Here is a 17,251-nt window from a genome sequence, read left to right as displayed (position 1 = left end):
TGATTTATCCTTTATTTTAAATTTATACTGTCTTTTAACTTGCAAAGGCAAGATCTGAGTGAATAGAAATCAACCAATTAACCTGCAACACCCCTGTGTTTCCAGGACTGAATCTTCCCATGGCACATTTTAAAAGACAAAATTATAAAAAACATTCCAAAATTTGACCCCAATTTGAAACAGTATCCCTACTCCTTTTTATTGTAATGACTTGTTCAGTCCAGAAAAATACGCAATTTTATTTTTACTTGTTGCAGTGGTTTGTTAAAATAAAAAAAAGTACGTACTTGTAGCTGGACTGAGTTATCCTGAAGACCTTCTACAATAGGAGAGAATCTATCAACATTCCTTTCCTCTGCTGCTGCTGTTACAGCTTCCAAAATTTTTTCAAGGCTGTAAGAAAAGAGAATCATTTCACTCAGCAGAGATATTTAAACTTGTTCATTTGCTATCTGAAAAGCCATGTTGCCAAATTATTCGCCTGCCTTAATTTCTTGTAAACAATTTCTTGTAAGCAATACCTGTTTCCTTTACAGATTCTTGTAACCAAAGAATGACTTACTGGATTACAAGGGTTAAGAGAATTATGCTAATAAACATTGAGCAAAAGAATTACTGCACAACTATTTCCATCTAATCAGTACATCCACATGTCAAAAAGAAAATTCATTAATATGACCACATATCAATGAGTTTATTTATATTTTTAATTAAAAAATCACAAAGGTATTCTGAAAACTGACAATATAATACAGATACTACTTTCAAACCTAAATTGAAAATTTTATCATTTCATTCAGATATAACTATAATTTGGGACACTGTAAAATTACCTTACTATTTCTTGCTTGAATCCAGTACTTACATGTTTTCCTCTCCAACAATGCACATTGCAGACAGGAGTTTAACTATATCCGTCATCATGTTACTTTGCTTGGGATCAATTGCTTTGGTCAGCAACAAGAGGCTCCTCTCTTCTCCCAAAATTCTTTCCAACCCATACTAAACAACAGAAGAACATTTGTAAGGGAGAGAATCCAAATGACTATCAAATATCTAGAAATGACAATGATGGTTCCCTCAAGTAAGTATTTCAAATGACATTTAAGTCTGTGAAATACTTAATTAAAAAAATTAAATGAGAGAAAAGTTCCAAATAGGTCACTTATTCTGTAAGAAGGGCATATATCATCATCAAAATTTCACATTATTTTCTTGGAACATTTCTGCAGAGAGGAAGTGGCAGACTTCTGGCAGACAGAAAGAACTTCAAACCACAACTGACCAACCCACCACTTCACCAAATTGCACAGACTTATACCTATCATGTATCTTCTCTAATTGAACTGTAGTAATTTAGATACCAAGATTAAATAAAATCCCATACCTTATTATTCATGAAGGCTCTCAAACATTGTATAACTTTATGCTGACTCCTCTTCACAACTCTGTCCTGACTGAATAAATCAAAAATTTAGTGTAAATAAATGCTCTTTAAATATTAAGAAAAGCTAATATTTTTATATTAAAGTCTTACTTTTTTGTCTCAACCAATCGTTCCAAAACGTCCAACAGCAGTCCCAGACCTTCTCGGCCAAAGTTTTCAACCCAGCTAGAGAGAAAGAAAAAAGACATTTAAAAAACTTGACATTTAGAAGACTAATCACAGTGAAACAAAATTGTCACCATAAATAAAAGCAGATATAACTGGATGGTTTTAAACCCAAAATATCTCCAAGAGAACACAACAAAAATTTTAAATTTCCGCTACTACCAAAGGCATCTTCTGGTAAGGTTAAACCCTTGGCCAGTTGTTTCTACATGAGACAGCTGCTTCACGGTCCTGTTTAGTATTGCTCAAAACCCCTTGATATCAAATACAAGTAAAGGAACACTGGCAGCAGCACTTATAATTATAGTAATAGAAAACTGGATACTTTATTTTTTTTCTTCTAAAAGTAAATATATTATGAAAATAGATTTTCTCTTTCTTGGATGGGTATTTTATTCTGAAACAGATTAGGCAAATGACTGGCAACTATTTTTGGCAGATCTGGCCATATCTGTCCTAAAGATAATCCTACAAGATTCATTTCTTTGAACATTTTGTATTAGCAGAATTATGAGCAGCCACTTTGCTGTACATCCAACAGCTGGGGATGATCAACTAAAATATTGATGTATTCTTACTGCCCTTACCTCTGCTTCTACAAGAGAACAAAATCTACTTACACTACCCAAAGAAAACACTCACTTTGTTGTCATTCTGACAAAATACTAAGCTATCAGTGCCTCTGTTTTCAATGTATTAAAAATGTCCTCTTAATGAAATTCAATCTCTTGCAACTATTATACAAAAGGAGAAGAAATAGTTGCAGATAACTAGTTACCTGTAATTCTGTGTACAGCTAGATCACTTGACCACTTTTGATGAATTGTGCTGGCTACTGTGAGGTCAAAACACCTAAATTATTTACCTGAAGATTAGTCACTAAGATTGTCCTTTTTGAGGCTTTCTTTTTATAGTTATGGGAAATAAACATAGCTTTTTGCAGTAAGCCATAGATTTCAATACCTGTTTCTAAGTACCAGGGATCAAACTACTCAGCATCATTTGATTCAGATCTTCTCTGTGAACTAACAATATATTTTGCAAAAAAACTAATTGAAAACAACGTTGTAGAACCACTTCTTGAATTAGAAACTGAAATGTCAACAAGATTTAATAGTTAAGTTGATTAAAGTACAGGAACTGAAAAATCAGAAAAAAAACCAACCCTAAATTATATATTGTCAAAAATATCACAGCCCACAAAATGCACAATGACAGGTTAAATTCAATATTAATACCTTCATCCTTTCTTAATATATATGCACAAAATAAAATCCCAAAGTTTCATCCATTATTTCTCATTGTCCATATCACACAAAGCTGAAGTCTAAATAATCGTGGATTTATAGCAGCTGGACCAGAGGTCAGCATTTTTGTGTCAAAGCAAGTTCTTACTCAAAGATCTGGCTACTGGCAGGAAAATCAAGGTCATCAATATCTGCATCCAACAAACATCAACTGTTGCTACACGTTAGAAATATGGTTTCAAAATGTTTACTCCACAAATGTTTAGTATGAAAAACAGTGTGTTGCTGTTCCACTTTTGCTTTTACATAAAAACCATACATAAGAACTTACGGTTTTTAATAAGGCTACTTTAAAATGCTCTCTTTAAGTCTAGTGAGGTCTATGCAAACATTATTTTTTCAGCACCACTAAATACACCAGAAGACTGTTTCAGAACACGTATGTTCTAATGGTTGTGATCTTTCTTTTGATTTGTAGACTAAAACACATTCATGGACAAGTAGTAGAGATTGTTTATTAAACAGCTGTCTATTCAAATACCTCTTCTCTGGTGTTTTTGTAAGCCATAGTCACTCTATTTCCAATTCTAGGCTCTCAAATTCAGACATATTCTTAGGCCACACATCCATTAACTAGCACCTCACCAGGATCACAGGCCTTGGTTTGTTTTGGTTTTTTGGGGAAGGGAAAGTTAACTTCTCTCTCAATGTGTAGGAAAGAAGCAGCAAAGGGAATGACATACAAAAAGATGAAACTATCCACTCATATCAAGAACAGAGAGAATAGATTGCCCTAAACAGAATGTCACACATTTCATAGATGTTGTATTTCTCTCTCCAAGCATATATCAACAAGCAGGGTTCAGGCTGTGGGTGTTGGGGTCTTTTCTAAGAAGGGGAAGCAATTTTTTATCTAAAAGTAGCTTCACATTCAGGGAGGAAGTATATCTTCTGTAAAACCCTTCGTCAGAATAAGTCAAGCTACTGTAAAGCATGTTTCTTCCCATATGAACCATGACATATTCTAAATAAAAGAGAATCCAATTCAGAAACAAATTAATAGAAGGAAAGAAGCAAATACCCACAGAGAAGACCCACATCAGCAACTCTGCCAAGACAGACACAGAGAAAAAAAAGTTGTGCAATCCTTTTCTAATCATGTCCCAACATTTCATTTGCATTATTTTCAACTAAAACCCAAAGAGTTTCCCCAAATCATGTGTTCAATCATTGTCTTAAATGGTAACTCTAAACTCTAAAACAAAAGGATGCAAATAGAGTAGAACAGGAAAAAATACAATTTCATAAAATAAAGTCAGCATTCACAAACCAAGCTGCACAGAACAAATCAAAATTAAGACTGATCAGTGATTGCTGAAGAGTTAACCTTTCTTCAATAAAACATAGGTAAACAAAGGTTGTGCTTCCTTCTGTATAGATAAACCCTACACATACAGAAAAAAATACCAGAAGGCAGGAAGAAAGAAAGCTTAAAGTACACTGGACAGAAGGAGTCAATTAAAAATATAAATCGTTTCTGGTGAACAAACTTACACCAAGGTGCCTAACTCCTGTTATTTATCACCCCGACAAAAATAAGTTAGAAGACCAAAGAGTTAGAAATATTTCAAAAATACAAATGCAAAAAAAATGACTACTTAGCACTAAATAACAAAGGGAACTGCTTCTGCACCATATTTAATTTACCTTCTCTTAATATTACCTTGCATAGACCAGCCAACTCTATTAAAAATAATAGACCTACAGAGGATACATAATCAATGATAAAAAAAAGTTGCAATCATTCACTAATGCATACACTCATTAACTGGAAAACCTTGAAACATGTACATCTACATATCCATTAATTTTAATCCATTAAGAAATTAGAATATGATTAATCTCTTCAATATGTGTTAATGATGTTACCTGACAGGATTACTAGTCAAGGACACACGGAGAGATTCTAAGCAAGTGACTAGTCTTTCATCCGTTGACCCAGATTTTAAATCCTGAATAAATTCTTGGGGAGAAATCTTCCTACTGTTCTTGAGACTTCCCTGAAACACAGAAAATACATTTGTTTTTCATTTGGTGCATATAGAATTTAAATAGATTATTAATGGCTAACCATTTCTGTTCCTTGAAAAATATATAACGTAGACCTGTAAACCCGTAACTGATGCCTATCTACTATTTGCCAAATCCTGACTAAATTTGGTCATTTTATGAACACATTTATAATCAGTAGACAAAGCAGCAGGCATCAAATGTACAAATTTATCACGTATGCTCAGTGAAATAAAATTTTTGTATTGAATAGATTCTGTTTATTCATTGCAAACATCTTAATATTCAATATTCAACAGAAGAAAAACCCAGTTCTGAGATCCTCTGAAGAGATCACAGGTTCAGAAGGGTGACTGCAGTCACTCAAGAATACAAAACAAAGAAGTAGCACACCAGAACACTCAGTGTGTTACTGCAGTAACTTCTGCTCTTGCAGAAGTAGACGTTCATGTAGACATTAAAAAATGTCTTGTCCACTTAATACCCATTTCACATGAAGGATAGATATATTTTCTACAAGACATATCTAAACACAAAAAAGCAGGCATACAATGGTGTATAAAACTTAGATTTATTTCATTGCAAGACTCCTTTTTTCGAAAAAAGAAGCACAGTTGTCATGTTGCACAAAGATTTACTAAATAATTCTTGATTAACTAGTGGCTTAAGTCACGAATTGAAGAGAATTAGACTTACAATGCAATAACAAGAAATTTTTCACTGTTAATAGTGAGGTAGTCTCATTATATTATTATAGATAGCTTCATGCAGATGATGTTTTCTCCCTTTGTTAGATCCTCAGGAAATATTGAGAAATTATCTTTTCTTCTGTGAATTAGAAGATGATTAAATAGTTTCTAGCAAAGAAGTGAAGTTAAAAGCTGGGAAGCATGGTTGACAGACCAGGCTGCTGACTTGCCATTCAGAGGGACACCAACAGACAGGAAAAACAGGCAGAGGAATTTCAGGAAGTTCCACAACAGAAAACTGTAAATCTTGAACCTGAGAAGGAATAATCCCATGCACTGATGCCATGATGATTTTTTGCCTTTTCTTTTATACCCCTCTTATACCTTTTTACAACTTCTGTATTCCTAATGCTTTTTGCCTACATTCTTGGCCTTGTTTGTTAAGCTAGGAGACTGAACATTTTAGAAGCTTCGTAGCTAGGGATCGATGTGTCCCAGACCCCAAGGTCCTCTCCAGAACACATTCTGTAAACCAAGATAGAACCATCCAGGGGAAGGTTCCTTGGGGAGGGGGGCTCACTCGAGCCTCTCATTGGGGAATCTTTGATAGATATGCTAATTAGTAAGACCTATAATGTTACACCAGATCTTTTGGGGTGTGCACTGCGTGTGCATTTTGGTGCATTTGACCTGGACGTAGTGCACCTAAGGATACTTAAAATAAATACCAAGGTAAAATCCCTTTTTCCCTTCTAACCGTGTTTGACTCTTGATTTTAAGACCAGGAAAAGGCATCACACCAACATGTGTTGGGGCTACCAGCTGGGATGTTGCCTTGTAGGAAAATAGGGGTTGTGATGGATGACAAGTTGATCACAGGTAAGCACATCACCGGCTGGCCGAGGGAGATGACCCTTCCCCTCAGCTCAGCAGTAGTGAGACATCTGGAGAATTCTGTCCAGTTCCTTACTTCCCAGCATGAGAGACATGGACATACTGGAATGAGTCCAGAAAGGGCTGTAGACACAATTACAAGAGAATCTGTAGTACATGAAGAGGCTAGTAGAACTGAGATTGTTTAGCCCCAGGAAGAGAAGGCTCAGGGGAACCCTGCCAGTGAAAGGACAAGAAGCACAAACTGAAATATAGGAAATTGGTTAAACATAAGACAAACACAAAGTTTCCCCCTCCTCCCTCTGTTTTTTTGAGCATGAGGCTGGTCAAGCACTGGAACAAGTTGCTCAGGCAGACTATATAGTCTCCTCTATCACAGATACTAAAAATGGAATAGATAAGAAGTTGGATGAGACTATCTCCACAGGTCTCTTCCAGTCTCATTCTATTCTATGACTCTGTGACAATGGAACGCTGGGGGCTATAGAAGTCTCCACTCCAACTATATTTCCTTGGACTTGATAACAGATCCAGACACCAAAAAAAAAAAAAAAAAAAAAAAAAACCACCAAAACCAAACCTATTGTCAGGAATTATCCTAAAAATATAGCATCTCATGCTGTATTTTGAAACATCACATGTAGTACATGGAATATAATTCCGAACATGCCTCTGAACTGATGGAGATCCCTACTTGCTTAAGTATGAGGGAAACTTCCAAAAACTCTGTTCCACAAAAAAAAGTAGATGAGATGTACAGCAAGGGATGAGGGTTGAGGTGAGAATCTGAAAGACAGATCTAGAAAACCTCGAGAAAATTTTAAAAAATCTTTAACAATAAATGTTCCCACAAACAAAAAGAAACTCAGTATTTTCAGTTTTCTTTCATGGATCTTTCCAGCTGGACTCTGCATAGATGAGATAACAGACTGACTAGAAACAAAATGACCAAACAAACCCCCAGCAGCCTTCATGACAAAGTATTTAACTAAATGTTACAAGAGAGTTGGAAATTTCAAAAAGTCTCAGAAATTCTGCTGGCAGCTCCTGATGTGCATGGACTGCTTGATAAGCACTACTTGTATGCCTAAGCAAATGGATTAATATCCTGTGTGGAGAATCCGTCATTTCCAGTGACTTCTCCCAGCAGCTCCTGCTGTAAAATTGACAAAACTGATGCAACGAAAATACTTATAAGTTGTCAGTAAAACTGCTTTCTTTTGATGCACAGTCATATAGGACAGTCATATGGACAGGACATAGAGTTAAGGTGGTAAGAAGATATTCTGAAAGGAATTTAATATATTCAATAGCAATATGTGAAGTGCAAAGGTCACATGGGACAAGAGCCCAGCCAGACTAGAAGAATTCACTAGAATGACATTTCAGAAAGCCGCATGTGACCCGTCCAAAAACAGTGTCACAAGTAGTGGAGACTCACATCAACATCCACAGAGTAACCAGTCATCCCATTTCAGACTCAGTTCCCCACAGGAACACTACCCTACACAAAAGAACCAGTAAACTGTGAATGTCTGTACAACAAACTACCTCAGTGCCAAGTACCACTTATTCATAGTTATGCCAAAGTTCTGCAACATAACAAGAATATGATACATCTGCCAGTGCTTAAATAAAATAAGAGCTGCATTTGGTACTAATTGTGCAACTGATTATATTAGCTGTATTTCAGCATGGGAAAAGCTGCTTAAGTTCAGAATGTTCAAGTTAACTGAGAAAGAGGGAATATCTTGAGGCACCAGTGCCTCCAGAAACTTAATTGCTCAACTGAAAAACAACTGGTCTGTGAGCAGATGCAGCATGAACTCAGCACTAATTAATCTAGTTAAAACATTACAAGGGAGCAATGTGAACAACAAAAACAAAATCTTGAAAAGAAAACTCACTTTAAAAACCCAGTTTGTGTGTTTTGAACATGTAAAACAGCAAAACCTATGGTACAGTAACATGATAGCAATGCTGCTTTTATTTCCACTTGAGTACTAACCCCATAACATGGAAATTTATTTTCAAAACTTTCCTTTTCTGCAAGTATTACTATGCAAAGAGGTGTGTTTTGTCATTATTGGAAAGGAGTTGTGCACTTCTCAGAAAGAGAAACCCTGACGCTGTGGTCAATGATAAAGCTTTGAATACTTTGATCACCAGAGGCTGCTTCATTTTCATTGATTCATTAGAGGTAGAGTTCTCTGTTCTTCATTTTAGCAGTTCTTAAAATTATAACTGCTTTAAATGAAAAATGTTCAGTACTCTCCAAAATAGTTGTGAGCGAGGGTATCTTTCCCGAGGCAAAATATCTTAGTACCCATCTCCTTAAAGTTCAAGAAGCATGAACTATCAAAAGAAGTTACTGCAGTATCACTCCTAGAAAGAGGCCTGAGACAGGATTAGTTGCACACAGTAGACAGGTGCTACATGGTATTTCAACTGTTCTGAAAAAGTATGACACTTTCATGTGGCAAGGTACACCAAAAGTTAGCCAAGTACTCTTGGGGTGCAGTGCACTATTCTCTCTAGACTCAGAAGGCACTCAGGCAGTCCAACAAACTCGAGGAATGAAAAGAGCATGCCAGGAACAAAGAGTTTTCAATGGCAAGGAAAGGAATTTCCCATCCCAGTAACTCCAGCACTAATCTGAAATCATTTGCAGCACTACTGTACCAAAGTACTGAACCTGTGCCTCAAAGAAACAGCTTCTCCCAGTACAAAACAGGTGGATGTCACTTCCAGTAAGGACACAACTGCAGAAAGAGAGTTCAGGAAAGAGAAGTTTCCTTGCATGGATTGGTCTTTAGTCATCTCCCACTGCAGAAAGGGGAATACGTGGGCTAGCAGCAGAGGAAGGGAACAGAAAGGAGAAAATGCTGTTGGGGGCTTTAGGAAAACACGCAAGACAACAGTGTGTGGGAACAAATCACTGCCCTGGGGGAGGAGACCTGTCCTCTTCAACAAAATACCTTCTACAGCTGCTTTGGGCACAGAGCAAGAAGCTCCATTGCCAAATCACAAGTGTGATGACATCCAAAGACAAAACAAAAATTGCAAATGGCACTCAAAAAGAAGGATCAGTGAGACCTACTCTGTTATACACGTTTCAGTTCTTTGCAAGTCTTAAGTGCCAAGAAGCAAAAACATGAAAACCTTTCTCTTGACAGAGAGCCTTAACATCACCACCATCAGTATGCTACGATTCCAGCAACAGATGTGAATACAGCAACTCTGCACAGCCAGTCATGTCCTATTATTACATTGCTTTTTAGATCAAACAACTGAGGTCTTAAAATACATATGGAGGCTAGGAGTGTCAATGATATATAAACCCTCACATACTATTTTGAGTAGATAAACTTTAAGAATGTTGTAGGATTTACTAGTCTGAAGTTTTTTATTTCCCATGCAGTATCTCTAAAAATTAAAAACAAGCTAGACCCAATCTTCTGATATTAAGGTCCTGTTATGCTGTAGAAGGACTAGTAGCTTTGATGAACTCAAATAATCCCCAGGCAGTTCAGGCCTGCACTAGGCATACCTAGCTTCCTAAAAGTGCTAGAGCACTACACTAATAAGGTACATCATTTGAAGTAGACAGTAAGATAAATAACTCAGTTAAATTACTATACTTAATGTTTTATTTTCTCAGTGTTTAGGTAAAATTGCATACAGGCAATTTTTACTGTTATCTCTAGTCACATACAGCAGTGAAAGTCAAAGATTCAAACATATGAATTCTAAAACAATCAGAATATCTGAGGACAGGATTAGCCATGCAGCATTTAGCACGGGAGGCAGTTCCTACTCTGCAAAAACTAAGCCATTTTTCTTATGCCAACCGCATCCTTAATCTGGCACTTACATACAACTCCTTGCACTGCTTTAAAACAACCAGTCATTATCTCTATAGGTAAAATATGGACAATAACTGATTTTGTGCACAACATTTTCATTATCAGCTATTACATAGCATCAAACACGAATTCTATGTTAAGTCAGGCATGAAAAAGGCTCACCAGTTGAGGAATTCTTTTAAACAGTGCTAGAAAAGAAAAAGATTCACACCAGACTTTTGCAATAAGTTTTTGCAGAATCTTTCCCTCTCCACTCTTAGACCTACCTTTACCAAAAAGACATGCAGGTTTGTGTATAGAAGACACATTTCAAGTGACCATCTGCCACTGTATCTTGTAAAATAATAAGACAGACACAAACTTTATTAAAGGACACTATGAGAAACAGAAGTCAAAAGAATGTAACATGTATGAATCACTTTTTCTGTGCAACAGGAAACAATGTAAGCTTTTAGTCATTTACTTACACACTTAGAAGCAGTGCTAATATATTGCATCACCATTTCTTTTTTGGTATTAAAATCCTTTTCTCTCAATGGCATCTTCTTGTCTTCATTTAAATTCATATCTTCCTAGAATGGGAGAGGAAAAAAAAAGAAAAAACAGTCTTAAATGTCATACAACAACAGAATTATTTAAATATAAGAGACTGACTTAAATAAAATAAAGAATAAATGAATAAATATACAAAAATACGAACTTAGACAACTGAACGTTGTTATGCAAACAACTTTTCATAAGATGTTAATCAAAACCAGAAAAACCCTTATCCATATTCCCTCTGAACTCAGACTGAAAAAAAAAAAAAAAACAGTCAACTGTGCTGGGATTAACAAGTGCATCAAAACCATTTTTCTCTTCTTAGAAAAGACCTACAGTTTCTCATGCACATGCACCAAACTACAAAAAAGGGTTGTTTAATACTTCCCAAAACATTTATAAATGTACTCAAACCAGTATTTCACATATTTTTAATTTCAATTTCAAAATTTTAATTTATTCCATAATTCTCTTCCTCCATTCCCAAATGCTTCATCTTAGGCAGCAGAATGTGGTTTGCACTGAAACTAGTTCACAAATTAATAATCACCTTTGCAATAAGCAAGGCCCAAAGTCTTAGAGATTAAAACAACACCTCCAACTACTATCAAAACCCTGTCATAATTCACTCACTGCAACATAAATCCAGAGGTCAAAAAGAGCAAAGAGAGACCTACACTCAAAATCCCATATGTGACACTTCTGAATGTCATTAACATTTCTGACACAGGGAGTTCTACTGCTCCAGCCATTAAATGCTCTGGTCACTGTCATCAGCTGCACATGTGTGAGAAATGACATTTCCTATCATAGTGTAGGTTAAAGAATAAAAGGAAAAAGGAAAAAAAAAAGAGTTTTAGGGAACAATTAACAATTTTGGCACACATGTATAAAGCACATACAACATTACTATGTGCATTACACCCAAGCTTAGCAAGAATTACTGCAGTTATTTTCAGCTGAGACTCATGAGGTGAATCCCCACCAGCTTTGGCAGGAGCAATGCTACAAAATCACTGCGTAACCGTCTTGATATCAAACTCATTTCACCTAGTCAGAAATCAAAGACAAACAGCACAGACAAGCCTTAGAATTTACACTACACCAAAACTTAAGTTTCCTTGTCTTTCAATAGCTTTCATGCTGAATAGAACAGAATCAAGCACAGTTCCTAGAAACATTTACACTTTTGTATAAATCCAAGCTGTGAGAAGTTATTGCAGAAAATGCTTGACCCCTGTCCTGGTTTCAGCTGGGATAGGGTTAATTTTGAACTTAACCTAAAGTAAAAAAACAACCTTTTCACATTATCAAGTAGCTACTGCAAAGTTCATTCTTCTATTTAAAGCAGTTTCCTTCAAACTTGCTCTTTTATGTTTTCTGAAAAGTAGCTTCTAAACTTAAAGTATCTAACTTCTAAATACAAAAAAAAAAATCAAAGAATTAAGAAACACAAACTGTATTCCATAAGCCTAGATATAACAGCAGGTTAATTTATGGGAAATACTGTGTCTGTGTGTGCAGTAAAAAGTAATTTCTTTGTTCTTGTTTTTAACAAATGAAACATCATTAAAACAATTAATTTATACAGATTAGAAGTATTCAGTGACAAAATGGGCACAACATATACTGCTTAGTTAATAAAATATTTAATGTCTCCATCCTTTTATTTCGTAAGTAATTGAAATATATTCTACAGGTGAGCAATACCTCTTTGGAAAATAAGACTACATCATTTCACATGTATATTTTCCTAATAGCACTAACAAAAATAAAAGGAGCTAAATAACAGTTAATTATTATCCTTAACTGTCTGGTTTTATGAGTTCTTTCATAATTTTTCCCATGAAAAACACACAAGACATAAAATACTAGAAGAAGGAAACCATATGAATCCAGGAAAACCCCAAATATAATGCAGACATTCAGTAAACCCTCAGAATTTAAAAACTTCTCCCTTCAGTACTAACACATTGACTTTTTTTTTGTGCATAATTAGTTCTAAAAGTCTGGCTACAACATTCAAATTGTTCACCAATCCACCCCCCTAAAATCACTTAATTTGATCAGAACAGCAAACTAGAGGCTACAATATATAATTAGCTACGTAATCTACTGTGACTAAACTAGCATTATTCCAGCCCATTCACACATGGATAATCTGAAAAATCCTTTCTGTGGTATATGTTATAGATAAAACAACACTGATAAAGTAGCTTATCAAATATAAGTTTAAGCGCTTTGTTATTCAATGAAACTAGGAAAGCCTTCAAATTATCCAGATGTCATCACTACTTTAACATATTTTCACAACGTAGCTTTAAAATTGGAATTAATTATTTCAGGATCCATGGATATAAGCATTTATATTTATCTAGACATGCAGTAGTAGGTTTCTGAGGATTTATTGAAAATTTCCATTTATTTATAGCATAGTATAACATCACAGACTATCCCATACCAGAATGTCTGCAGGATGGCAGAGAAATACAATCTAAATGCAGGGGGTATGTAGAAGGAGGCACACCAAGTTTTATTAAAAAAATTCTCCCATTTCCTAACATTTGAGCAACTATCATTTACAGTGAAATTTCTAACAGAAGCAAGACATCAAAGTGCACCAAGAAAAATGAACCATTTGGCAACACATATAAATACAAAAGTTGGTAACACAGTTAATTATTCCTTTCATTCACCAACTTAACCACGACAATCCTGAATGTTATCTCTCAGTTATAGTTCTTTCTACAAAACCTCCTTCAAAACTAAGCTACCATCACTGAGTACTAGGAAGTACAAATTCCACAAAGGTACTTCTTTCATAGTGCATTTCATTTTCTCCACATGCCAGTCCCTGGTAGTCCCTTTCTGTTTCAAGAGTTACTTGTTACTTGCTTTGAGGCAGAGAAAGAAATAATAATGTAGACATCATTCTCCTTGTTAATGTTCTCTTGTGCTCTTCAGATTTCAGTCACTCTTCTCTCATGGCCATTCTGTGTTTAGTTTTCAATTGCCCAAAATGTCATCATCATGACAAAAAGCTCAACCTATTGAGGTGCTACCAATGCCACACAATCTTTGTGACTGTTCTTTGTGCACTAACAATGCCAGCTAAGGAAAGAAGCAAATTTGCAGACAAATGCTGCTTTAGAGGCAAGTCTCTTTTTTTGTACAAGAGTGACATGGCATATAAATTCAGAACTAAATGTAGCTGTGACATTTGAAGACATAAAATCTCTTTGTAAAGGTTTTAGATAACCTTGAAAGGAAAAAAGATCCCCCATTTCTTGTTCCTCCTCAAAATGTGTTGCACAAGCTTGCTTGTAAATTCTATTTTAAATATACTTGGAGCAAAAGACTGAAAAAAATAATTCCAATACTTTATTCTCTGAGAAAAACCCTAATAACCACATAATTACAACTAACAACAATAACATTAGTAATTCAGGTAAAGATTAGAACACATGCGGTGAAGAATATGTGCTCCACCTATCACTTAGCCATGTTGTCATTCTTTAAGTAAAAGAAAGTGTGAGACTCTTACCATCATTTTTTCAAACAGTGCTATGATTTCTCTTTCCGACAGTGGTTTTGGAGCAAAATCCTCTGGGTCCATGGGTGTGGATGACCAATCTGTAGAATGTGATTGCTTCATATATGGCAGAGGAGGTCTTTCTTTCTTACTTTTTGGAATTCTTATACTGGCAAATCTATCCAACTGAAAACACAAAAGGTATAACATATCACATGCTGCTTCCATTCCATGTACCCCTTATTAAGACGGGTGTTCTTGGAAGTTAAGCATCCTTATTTTTCTGTGGCAGCTTACCTGTTATTTAACTGCCTTATTCTAAAGGGTTTTCCTAAAGATACATATGATGGTCAGTTGCCTAGCACTGGAGTTAACCGACCAGAATCCCATTACATTAGAGAGAAATCATGCAGAACATCAGAATTTTACAGAAAGTTTGGAGGAATAGATATCTACAAAACCAATTTATGAAGAATTCTTTCCAAGCGTTACATGTAGAATATGAGAAAGCAGGCTTATTTACCAAAAGCTTAGTTTTACAGTGGTTTTAGTTACTCAGAAACAGCTGTACTCCCAATGTGGCTACAGAATATATAGATATGCAAAGAAACTACTTTTTATTAAAAGACAAGTTAGCATAACTAAGACATGGTTCTATTTATTTTCTTATTTGCATCATGTTATACAAAATTTAGTGCCTTTGTTCCAATTATTAAGAAATTCATTTTGGCAAAACCATCGATTCCTCTATTAAAGTTACATAGGGTACATTTCTGATTTCATGAATGATCCTTATGACTAATCCCCAGCACACGTCAATAGCTCTGGATTTCTTTACCCTCTCAAGAGCCAAAAACCTTCTTTGGAAATGTGGTTTGGGTAGTGGGATTTTTACCTGGTTAGGTATTTATCAACTTTTTGATCAAGAGTTACTAAGTGAAACTTCACACATTTTCAGTGCTAGAGTTTGTGTGTTTTAAGGTACATGGACAAGGATCAACAGAACCCAAAAGCAGCTGACACATAATGAGATGCACTACATCTTCATCATCTTTGTAGCACCCTTTTGAACAGATATGAACAGCAAAATCACACTTGTCAACACAAAAGAAAGTTACAGAAACATTTGATGCATAAGAGATTTTGGACAAGATTTCAACCACATCAACAGACTTCTATCTTGGAATGCTATGCAAAAATATTCTGAGGCTTCAATATATCTTTAAGATAAGTATCTTGAGACAAGTACATCAGTTACCAAACTAAATGACAAGTAAAATTATTATAGCATCTGTGGAATTAAGAGCAGAGAGAGCAAAGGAAATCAGTAGCAAAAATTGGGTACAAGTGTTCCACTCTAGTCAGAACAAGAATTGACTATCAGACATCCATGAAGAGAGGTTTAGAGGGAAAATATAAAGACTTTAATTCTTCCTGTTCAAAACTGAAAAGAAACAGTTTTTGGAACAGAGAAATAGATTGTAAGCCACTCACAGATGGTGATAGAACATGCAAAAGCAGAAAGTTAATATAGCATAAACACAAAAGAGCTCAGCATGGATGATGGGGCCCTTCTGTGTCACATCAAACCAGCAGGCAATGAGGAAGAGCATACTCTACAGGAATAATTACATAGGCAAGACCCAGGAAGAAAAAGAATGCAACAAAAGCATAAGGGAGGGTAACATCACTGGAAGTGAAGTAGAGAGTCATCAGTGGCAAAAACCATCTTACATCTTGACTAGAAAGCAATTTCCCTTCCTGCTTTTAAAATCAGAAGTCTATGGTAAGCGTGGGGGGATGAAGCCAGACTTTGAACTGAAGTGACTAGACTGGAATTGTAAAAAAATCCCATTATATGAGATTTTTCTTTTCAAGCAATGCCTTTCACAGAGCACTGATGAAAGGCAGCACGCCTGCTCCAAAGAATGAGCTAGCCACTAGCTTCTCCATGCCCCCACATTGTCACCATAAAATGCATAACGTAAGACACAAGCCATTGTATTTGCAGATGGTTCACGTGCAGGTGTAGAGGGAAGACACTCAGGCTGAAATAACAGATTTCAGCCCTTGAATCAGTGAACAGAGAACAAAATCAGGTTTAAGACAGCTGTGCCCTAAATTCCTTTTCCAGTATCTCCTGAAAAATCTCAGTCCCTTCTTTACAGTCTGTGCTCCCCAAGTGCTTCCTCTTCCTTCTCCTGCTCCACACAGCAGCAGCAATAGCAGCTCTGGCCAGGCAGATTCATCATGAAATACCCCATGCAGTCCCAGAGGTCCACTAGAAACAGACAGCCCTTATTCAGGGAGAAGAGCCTATTCCTCCTTGAAAAGAAGTATTTCACTTGTTCCCATTTTTAGTTTATATTTTTGTCTTAACTTCTCTTGAATCTATAGTAGATGTTTTCCACCATTATACATTATGCTATAATGTTCATATTCCCCATATTCACCAAATCCTACACCACTCATCCTAGAGGAGGAAAGCACATCTTGGAATATATTTGATCAGGCAGAACATGTAAGACAAATTGAGATAATAGGATTATAAGCACATTTAAACACGTGTCAAACTAATCAGTTTAAATAATTTAAAACAATGCAGTCTAAAAAGAAGATTCCCATACATTAATAAAAGGGAATTCACAACAAGACTTGCACAGCAGTACAGTGTGGATATTCTACATATTCTTCCCTTTTGAATTATACATTGATAGTGCTTCAGAAAAGTTAATACTTCTCAGTATTCCATACAGGTGAATAATTTCATGGTCCACAGAAAGCACTATACAGAAAGAATA

General features: G+C 35.7%; 1 protein-coding gene across 3 annotated transcripts in view; it reads right to left on the bottom strand.

The window, feature by feature from the left end:
* The window catches only part of DIAPH3 (diaphanous related formin 3), a 208,366-nt gene that overhangs the window by 172,610 nt on the left and 18,505 nt on the right, over window positions 1-17,251 (bottom strand). For all 3 annotated transcript variants that reach the window (XM_069009459.1, XM_069009468.1, XM_069009478.1), the window contains 7 exons: window positions 14,463-14,636; window positions 10,846-10,950; window positions 4,789-4,919; window positions 1,538-1,612; window positions 1,388-1,457; window positions 866-1,002; window positions 288-393 (listed from right to left, as the gene is read on the bottom strand). In XM_069009459.1, coding sequence (XP_068865560.1) covers window positions 288-393; window positions 866-1,002; window positions 1,388-1,457; window positions 1,538-1,612; window positions 4,789-4,919; window positions 10,846-10,950; window positions 14,463-14,636 — 798 coding nt within the window. The remainder of the gene's footprint in view (window positions 1-287; window positions 394-865; window positions 1,003-1,387; window positions 1,458-1,537; window positions 1,613-4,788; window positions 4,920-10,845; window positions 10,951-14,462; window positions 14,637-17,251) is intronic.

Source organism: Aphelocoma coerulescens, chromosome 1 (assembly GCF_041296385.1).
Source record: "Aphelocoma coerulescens isolate FSJ_1873_10779 chromosome 1, UR_Acoe_1.0, whole genome shotgun sequence".
Classification (NCBI taxonomy): domain Eukaryota; kingdom Metazoa; phylum Chordata; class Aves; order Passeriformes; family Corvidae; genus Aphelocoma; species Aphelocoma coerulescens.
This window is presented reverse-complemented; position numbering and strand designations above follow the sequence as displayed.